A 9,698-nucleotide genomic window follows, 5' to 3' on the forward strand; every position below is an offset into this window, starting at 1 on the left:
GATGCCTTTGAGCTATGGTACTGGAGAAGAGTATTGAGAATACCATGGACTGCTAGGAAAACAAACAGATTTGTCCTGGAAAGGGTTAAACCAGGTGGCTCCTTGGAGGCAAGGATTCTGAGGCTCCATCTAACATACTTTGGACATGTTGTGAGGAGAGACAGGTCCTTGGAGAGGGACATCATGCTTGGGAGGGTGGAGGGACAGCGCAGGAGAGGAAGGCCCTCTATGAGGTGGATTGATTCAGTGACTGGGATAATTGGGATGGGAGTGTCAGAGACAGTGCGATTGGCACAGGACAGAGAGGAGTTTAGGGCTGTTGTACATAGGGTTGCTATGAGTCGCAAGCGACTCGACGGCACATAACAACACAACCTTATTAGAATTGTGGGATGGTGTAATGAGCAAATAATATTGATTATCTAGAATAGTGCCTGGTACATTGGCAATAACAAAATGTTATTATTTTTTCTATTTTCATTAAGGTTAATGTAGAATTATCATATATGCTACTCAGGAGTCAATGAGGAGATAATTTAATATTATTTGTACATTATATCTTGAAAGCTAAAATTTAGACGTTATGAAGTGAACATGTATGTATGAGCACTTATGTGTGTCATGTGATCCTGTGATAGAACAGAGAATTCACAGTGAAAAATGATGAGACATGCCTTTCTAAAATGTGAAAATAAAATGGGTTGGGGTAGAAAAAGAAAACATTACATTTATAAGTTCTCCACACTTTAATGCAACACTGGAAAATGACACTGTAGGCATTAGCAAAAGTTAAAAAAGACTCCATAATAGTCTATGTGTTTTCTACTGCCAAAGGGGCCCTTTAGAGTAGTGAGAGAAGATCTTCACCCTGAAACCCACAACGTCCCTTTTCAGCAGGAAGTAGCTAAGAGAATACACCGTCCCCTTTTCCTTATGAATCAGGGTGAAGTCTCTCTCAGGAAGGAGTGATAGGGAATGGCAAAGGACACACTGACAAAGGAGATTAATCAGAACTGGCTTTGACAAGCACTGTGGCAATTGGACAATTAAAACAGACATGGGGGGGGAAGAAGAGAAGAACGAACTGGGTAGGAGGGTAGAGAAAACAGTGCAACAATGAATTAATGAGAACCCAAAATCTCTGTAAATGTTCATTAAAACTAATAAAATTTAATAAAAAAAAAGGACTCCATGAATTGACTGTGCCACTTGAGACATTTCAACAAGTGGATGCAAATACTTGAAGTGTAACTCAGCTATACCATGACATTTGTAATACAGCTACCTTCGGCACCTAACTGGAAAAGATTCATATTTGTTCCTATTCCAAAGAAAGGTGATCCAACAGAATGTCAAAATTATACAGCAATATCATTAGTATCACATACAAGTAAAATTGCTGCATATAATTTGTTTTATTGACTGTGTGGTTCATAACAAGTGATGGCTAACATTGTAAAGAGTAGAGCTTCTAGAACACTTACTTGTTCTCTTCTGGATCCTATACCCACACCAGGAGCTTTCTGTATAACAAGGAAGAGTGTGAATGGTTTAAAATCAGAATAGTGTACATCAGAGCTGTATCCTATCATTTTACTTATTCAGTCTTTATGCTGAGCAAATAATCTGAGAAGCTGGACTGTGTGAAGGAGAATGTGGCATCAAGATTGGAGGAAGATGGCAACAATCTGGAAAAGGTGCATTGTACAGTGGATTAGGGGAGGGGGTTGGAGGAAAAGGTGCAACAGCGAATGAATTAAAAAAAAGATTGGAGTGCTCGCTTCAGCAGCACATATACTAAAATTGGAACGATCCAGAGAAGATCAACAAGAAGTGAAAAGAAAAAAAAAAGATTGGAGAAAGACTCATTAACAACCTTGGATGTGCAGTTAACACAACCTTGGTTGTGAAAAGTGAGTATTTGAAGCACTCATGGTTGAAACTCAAAGACTGCAGCCTTCCATATGGATTACATGTCAACATAAAGGAAAAGTCCTTACAGCTAGATCAGTAAACAGCAACATTATAAATGGTGAAAATACTGCTGTTAAAAAAATTTATTTTACCTGAATCCACAGTCAGTGCCTATGGAAATGACAGTCAGGAAGTCACTTGGCAAGTACGTTGGGCATTTCTATCACAAAAGATTTCTTTAAAATGGTAACAAACAAAGATGTTGCTTTGAAGGCTAAGGTCTTTGCATTTCAACGCTTTAAAGAGGTCTTTGCAGTAGATTTACAAATGCTTGGTAGAGGGTTAGGGGGAAGGAGGAAGCCCTTCAGTGACATCAGTTGACATAGTAGCTGCAGCACTGGGCTGGTTTAAAGTTAGGAGGTTGTGGGCCATTGAGACTTTTCTATTTACATAAGATTACTGTGAGTTGGACTCACCTGGATGACACTTAATAACAATAGCAAGCTTATAACTGAGAAGATTTTTTCTGATGATATTTTACCAGATTAGACTCTTGCTCAGACTCATGATGCTGTCTAAGATGGAGCACATTTTTTGTATGAGTTTATGAGCTTGTGCTGGATAATTAGTTTTTAACACCTGTGAGCGAATCCAGGCATTGTTTTGTATCTTTGACAAGCCATGTTGTCTCCTTTCATTTCCCTCATTTCGTCTTTGTTTCTGTCTGCAGAGCTCCTACGGTTATGGTGACCTCTTCTCCGACACGTGGAAAGCCTTTACTGATTATGATGTCATACATTTGAAAACCTACGATTACAAAAGGGTACTGAACTACAGACTTTACTGAATATCCCTCAGCACTGTGACATGCATGTGACTCATCCAGGAAGGAAAGATTCAGTACGAGTCACGAGCCATTGCCATTGATTTCTGGATCTCAGGTTTCCCCTTGTGTAGGGAGCATCCTTGTTGTTAAAGCTTGTAAAATCTGTTGTTCATAACTCTTCCCAAATAGTGAATTTGGAATAGACCCTGGAGTGAGAAGATTTGCTATTCAGAATATTTCTGTGCAATGAATGTCTAGTTTCACCGAGGTCATCTTTTGTAATACTTTTTGCTGTCAAGGGTCCATAGTGTATTTTCTGATCCTGTAAAATGTCTGCATTCCCAGGTATGTTTTAAAGAAGCTGTGTTTTCATTACTTCCTCGCATGAGATATGGGCTGTTCTACAATACCCCTCTGGTAAGCATTTTGTCTGTTAACAATCATATTTATGGAGTTAATGCTTCACATATTTTAAGATAACACTTACATGTAATTAAAGAATACCTTAAATAGCAATGCAAATGTATTAGCTGTAATCCATCTGGTTGCTTTCATTCTAGATAACAGGCTGTCAAAACACTGGACTCTTCCGAGCATTTTCCCAGCATGTGCTCCACAGATTGACCATCACTCAAGAGGGACCCAAGGTAATGAATGCTTGGTGAGTTCTAGGGGAGAGAACCCTAGAACTTTTCACCCCAAGTGAAAATCAGCAAGAGCTCTGTAGAGGATCAATAAACAGAGAGCATTGGTCCCTGTGCTTGCTGGCCTGCAGTCATCTTCCACCACATTGCAGTGGCCTGTGAATGAGAAGCTGGGGAAAACCAGCTGATTTTCCTTCCCCTTCCTCAGGCCCTCATTGCCATCCTCCCCCAGGTTACCACCTGCCAAAAAGTTCACCATCCCAGCCAAACAAGCTGGAGCAGTAATGAGTTTTGTCTTCTGCAGCCAAAGTGGATGTAGTTTTATGTCTTGGGAGAATTGTAAAGGAAGCAGCATTTCAAACAGCAGTTTCCTGAATGTATCCTTAGTGAGTTTCATCGCTTTATGAAAATCACATTTTAGGTTATAATGTGCTTCCGCTGTTGCAGGCGTCCACGACATTACTTTGCCTCTTCCTTTTGATTGCAGGATGGAAAAATTCGAGTCACCATTCTTGCGCGGAGCACAGAATACCGGAAAATACTAAACCAAAATGAGGTTGGTTTTAGATATACATTTTTAATGCCGTCATATTGAATCTCTTACATCCATGATTATGTGCTTTATTTTTTCCTGTATTACGTAAAGCTTTGTTGCAAATTTTGTTTATAGACTATGCTTAGTGCATTTACCGCATTTGAATTTTTAGTGGGAATCATCAATCATCCATAGTCTAAACTTGTTTACACGTACTGTGAGTATTTATTTGCACCAGCTCAGACAGGAGATAGAAACAAGAAGGGTCTCCGAGACCTGCCTTAGCTGCCACAGGCTATCGGGGATCCCCCTCCAGCCACCTAGCAACCCACTTAAGAGAAGATCTTTGGGAGATGAGTGATGGAATGTGGCAGCATCATGGGGATCAAGGAGTTCTGTGTCAGAGAAATTACATCTTGGGATTCCCATCTCATTTCAACAGCATCAGTTCATAGTTCTGTTGATCTCAGTTGCTCAGCAGGGTCCCCACCTACAGTCGTGCCCTGAAGACAGTTTAGCAGGAAGATGTATTGACTGTCTGTTCAGCACTGGCCATGCAACACTGCTAGCAGACGGGAGAGAACAAGACAGTAAGAGCCCTGCCTCACAGAGCGTGCAATGTGGAGAGGAGAATGCTTTATGATTATGAAACTTATGGTTATAGGCCCTTATGGTGGTAAAAGCCTGTCTCTATTGTCTGTGGGGCCTGATTGTGGTGTTGGGTATTATTGAGCCATATCGCATCATGTCCAAGCCATCCATGTGACAGGTCTCTGTGCCCCACAGGGATTTCTTGGTTAAAATCTTTATAGGAGCAGATCGCCCAGGTCTTTCTCTCCATGGAGCCACTGGGGGGTTTGCACTGCCAAACTTTCGGTTAACAGTGGAGTTTCAAACATTGCAGCACCTTCGCAGATTCCATGCTTGCAACTCCACACGAGAGAAGGCCAAGCTGGGCTGCACTTGGGACAGGGTCATAGCAAAGGAGCCATAGGAAGGGGCTGAGGCGTGGCACGTAGTGTGGGGCTAGCTAAATACTGTGGGCTGCCTCGGGGTTGGCTACTCGAGCTTGCCTATGGATTAGCTCATCTGAATACTTGGAGCCCTCTGAGACATGGAGGCTGCTCCTGGTTGTTAGGGTCTTAGCCTGAGCCTGAGAAGTGCACAGTGGCCCCAGTGTTTGAGAGCCCCAGAAGGGAGATCCAGGGTGTGAACTTCATCTGCTCCTAAAGAAGGGGATAGACTGGCCTGTGAGCCAAAGAAACATTGAAAAACCATGTAGAAACTATATTTTAGGAAGCCAGTGAAGAGAGAAAAATACATAACAAAATGATTTTAAGTCTTGGTAAATGCTTCAAAAGAAATAAAAAGGGTGATGAGGTAGAGCCTGGGTATGAGAGGGAGGGCAGAGTCTGAGGAGGAGATGCTGTTCTGAGCCCTGATAGTGAGAAGAATTCAGCCAAGACAAGAGTCTACCAGGCCAAGGCAAAGGGACTCAGGTGAATTGAGCTTCAAGTGTTCCAGAAACCTGGAGAACATCAGGGTGGAAGGTGTGATATTGGAAGACATCTGAGATGGTCATGGTGCAGGAGATCCCCTCATGGCAGCCTCTTTGGCCCTGGTAGGAGATGAGACTTTATTGCCTAAAAGGAGGAACTACTGCAGTTTTAAGGGTTGTTGTTTGTTGTTGTTGCTGTTATGTGCCATCGAGTCACTTGCAACCCATAGCAACCCTGTGTACAATAGTCCTGACGCCTGCTCTATCCTTTGCCAGCCTGTCTCATCCTTGTCTCTGACACATCCCTATGCCATCCTTGTCTGACTCATTACCCCAGTCACTGAATCAGTCCATCTTCAGGGTCTTCCTCTCTTGTGCTGTCCCTCAACTTTCCAAGCATGGCGTCCCTCTCCAAGGACATGCAACGATGTTCCTCACCTTGCAGCATGTCCAAAGTATGTCAGACAGAGCTTCAGAATCCTTGACTCTAAGGAGCAGCCTGGCTTAACCCTCTCCAGGATGAACTTGTTTGTTCTCCTAGCAGTCCATGGTATATTCGGTACTCTTTTCCAGCACCACAGCTCAAAGGCATCAATTCTTTTTCTATCATCCCTAGTTTTAAGGTTGGTGAGCAGAATAATTCCCCCAAAAGATGGCCACATACTGGTCCCAGGAATGGTAAATAGGTTAAATTCGTGGTGAGGTGAGGTTGCAGGTGAATGGGACTGACATTCTTAAGCAGTTGCAGTTGCTTTCAGATTGGGAGATTATCCTGGATTATTCTGGAAAAGCAGCACATTTACAAGGAGACTTTAAACTCAGTCACCCTTGAGAAACTACCTTGGCCTAGAAACCATCTTCTTAGCTAGATTCTTCTCACTGGTTGGGGCTTGCTTAAAAGTGGAAGAAGTGAGAAAGTGCCTCATCAGGAGGCATGACGATAGATGCTGCGGGGTCAGAAGACTGCCACGCGGCTAGGTTTGAGGGTGGAAGGAGGAAGGGGCCACAGTGCCAAGGGCTTGTGGGGAGGCACTCTTGAAGGTGATAAAGGTAAGAAAGTGGACTCCTCTTCTGGAGCTTCAGAAAGGAGGGCAGCTCTGTCAGCGCCTTGATTCTGGCCTGCCGACGGAAGACATCTGGGCTGTTTTAATATTCTGACTCTCAGATCACCCAGTACAGCAGCAAGAGCATGACTAATGTGCAGCCACCTTTCCTTAAAATCACTCTGCCTATAAGAATAGCAGCTAGGTGGTGAATTAGGTCTGTGGGAGGCCCCGGTGAGAGCGAACGCCTAAGCTGTTGGCAGTGGGCAAGGGCAGAGGAAAGGGGCTCAGGCTCAGGGTCTGTTTTGGAACGTGAGCTTGCAGCGCCACCTGTTGGAATGTACAGTGTGGTGTTAGGTGTGGCTCAACAAAACACCAGGAATCAAGTGTGATTCTAGGCTTTAAGCTTGAGCAGTTAAGCGTTCAGATGGGAAAAACCTTGGCAGGAATAAACACAAGTTTATTCGTGTGCTTAACGGAGTATTCACAGTTACGTAATTGGTTTTTCTTCTTGAGACTCTTATGGATGATGGCAAAGTAGGGTGTAGATTGCAAACTGTGTAGATGGAAGAGATGAGACCTTTTCGTTCTATTTTTTGAGCCCTAAGTAGAAAGGCATCCACTGACACTGTGGGATAGATGGGCGAGGAGTTGCGATAACACACAGATTAATAGTCTGTATTCACGAGGCTAAAAATACCCCAGACCCCCTGCCCCGTGACTGTGAGTCAGTTCTCGCTCATTGTGACACTCAGTGGGTTTTTGAGGCTGTAAAGCACAGCAGGAGGCGACTGTCTGTCCATCTTTCTCTCTTGAAGCCACTCATGGATTTGAAATTCTGCAGACTCAAGGCTTTTGGATTAGAAGCACAACTCTCTAGAGACTATGTCAGTTTTGGTAGAAGTAGAGGAGAACTTGAAGCACTTGCTGCAGAAGATCAAGGAACACAGCCTTCAGTATGGGTTGCATCTCAATATCAAGAAAACAAAGATTCTTACCACTGGACCAATAAGCTGCATCATGATGGATGGAGACGAGATTGAAACTGTCAACCACTTCATCTTGCTTGGATCCACAATGAATACCTGTGGTACCAGCAGTCAGGAAATAAGGAGACACATTGCACTGGGAAAATCTGCAGTTAGGGACCTCTCCAAATAATTGATCATAATTCTCCAAATTATGATGTCAGTTGAGGCCACGGTCTTTCCGATTACTTGCTATGCATCTGAGAGCTGGACAATGAATAAGGATGACAGAAAAAGAGTTGACGCCTTTGAGCTTTGGTGTTGGACAAGAGTACTGAACATTCCATGTATGACCAGGTGAACGAACAGGTATGTCTTAGAGAGGATGCAGCCAGAGTGTTCTTTGGAGGCAGGAATGATGAGACTTCATCTCACATACTTTGGACATGTTACTAGGAGAGGCTATCGCTTGGAAAAGGACATGATGCTGGGAAGGGTGGAGGGTTGGCAAAGGAGGAGAAGACCCTTGACCATGTGGATGAACACGGTGACTGTTGCAATGGGCTTTTGTGTGTCAGAAAGTGTGAGGATGGCTCAGAATAGAACAGGGTTCAGATCTTTTGTCCATAGGGTTGCTATTTGACTTGACAGCACCTAACAACAACAATAACAGCTGTGTGCTAACTGTGCCAGGCACACAGCCCCTGAGCTCCCTGTGAGTCATGTTCCTCATCCCACCAACAGATGCACTAATACCTTGTGATCTAGACAAGAACACATGTCCAGGATCACCCTGGTAGTGGATAGAAGAATGGAGCTTTGAGGGAAGGTACTTTGAGACCAGAGCCTATGTGGTTAGCCAGACTAACAATTCCTTACTATTGCTTATAACAGTCAGTAGACCTTGGTGTGTGATCCCGTGTTGATTCTGACTCTCAGTAACCATATGTGTTGGAGTAGAACAGCCATGCTGGGTTTTCTTAACTGCAATCACTTCAGAAGTGGGTTGCCAGTCCTTTCTGCCATGGAGCATCAGGGGGGGTTTGAACCTTCATCTTCTCAGTGAGCAGTTGAGTGCTTAAGTGTTGTACCACCAGGGCTCCTTAAATAGATCTCAGGATGCTGAGCCCTTCAGGAAAGGGAGGGTAATGATCTGCATCAAACCAGTAAGAAGCCCTCTGGAAAGTGGTTATCACTGTATTGATGCAGCACAAAGCTCTCGGAATCAGTCACTGGTGCTGCTGGAAGGAGAGGTGTGCTTCCAGCTCCACGCCCAAAGCACCCGCTGGGCTGCTTTTCTCCCAAGGACGGTGCATCACTAGGCAAGGCTGCTGTTGGGCAGAGAGGAAGGTACCTTCAACTGGAATACAATAAGTGTTGTTGTGTACTGTAGAGTCAGAACCAACCCATAGCTGACCCTCAGCAGGTTTTCAAAGGCAGTTAATCGCAAGGGCAGATATTGCCTATTCTCCCGTGGAGCAAGCTGGTGGCTTCAAACCATATTCCTTCAGGATTGCAGTGCAGCTTCTTGCCACTAGGCCACTAGAGCTCCTGATAATAAGTGTAGAGGGATAAAATGTAAACGCTTTAATTAAGTGGAACTTGGTGGAATCCTGCTCAGTCCCAGGGTTGAACAGTTGTGTTGGGAGGGACATGGCTACCTTCTGGTTGGACCAGGAATCATAAAAATATGTGCATGTGATGTGGGACTCTGGGCCAGGTGTACGTGCTAGGATTGATTTTCTCCTGGAAAGCAGCATTGTTCCCTTCTGGTCCCACTCCTTTATTGTAAGTGCTATGAACTTTTTCTGTAAAATGCTTATCAGATACTTCTCTAAATCTGCACATTCTGATTAAGACAGACTAGGAAGAAGGATTGGCCATCCACTTCTGAAATAGCAGGCCTCTGAAAACCCTGTGTACAGCTGGCTGTACATAGGGTCGCTATGAGTCGCAAGCGACTCGACGGCACATAACAACAACAACAACAGCATGTCACTGAAGAGTCTAGGGTTGGAGAAACTTCTACTTTCTGACTCTAGAGCAGGAGTATGGGATTTGGTCATTCCCTCTTGCTTTCCATAGGGAGCTCTGGTGGCCTAGTGGGTAAAAAATTGGACTGCCAACCTAAAGGTACAGGATTCGAATCCACAAGATGCTCTGTGAGAAAAAGATGGACAGTCCCCTCTCATGCAATTAATGTTGTTGTTGTTGTTATGTGCCGTCGACTCATTTCCGACTCATAGCGACCCTATGCACAACAGCCCTAA

General features: G+C 44.0%; 1 protein-coding gene across 3 annotated transcripts in view; it reads left to right on the forward strand.

Moving 5' to 3' along the window:
* The window catches only part of EOGT (EGF domain-specific O-linked N-acetylglucosamine (GlcNAc) transferase), a 45,214-nt gene that overhangs the window by 23,743 nt on the left and 11,773 nt on the right, over positions 1-9,698 (forward strand). For 2 of the 3 annotated variants that reach the window (XM_006895948.1, XM_006895947.1), the window contains exons 8-11: positions 2,645-2,737; positions 3,086-3,157; positions 3,301-3,387; positions 3,872-3,940. In XM_006895948.1, the coding sequence (XP_006896010.1) occupies positions 2,645-2,737; positions 3,086-3,157; positions 3,301-3,387; positions 3,872-3,940 (321 nt within the window). The remainder of the gene's footprint in view (positions 1-2,644; positions 2,738-3,085; positions 3,158-3,300; positions 3,388-3,871; positions 3,941-9,698) is intronic. The other variant, XM_006895949.1, reaches the window with a different exon arrangement.

This window comes from Elephantulus edwardii, unplaced genomic scaffold (assembly GCF_000299155.1).
Source record: "Elephantulus edwardii isolate Elephantulus edwardi_28Jun2011 unplaced genomic scaffold, EleEdw1.0 scaffold00177, whole genome shotgun sequence".
Taxonomy (NCBI): Eukaryota; Metazoa; Chordata; class Mammalia; order Macroscelidea; family Macroscelididae; genus Elephantulus; species Elephantulus edwardii.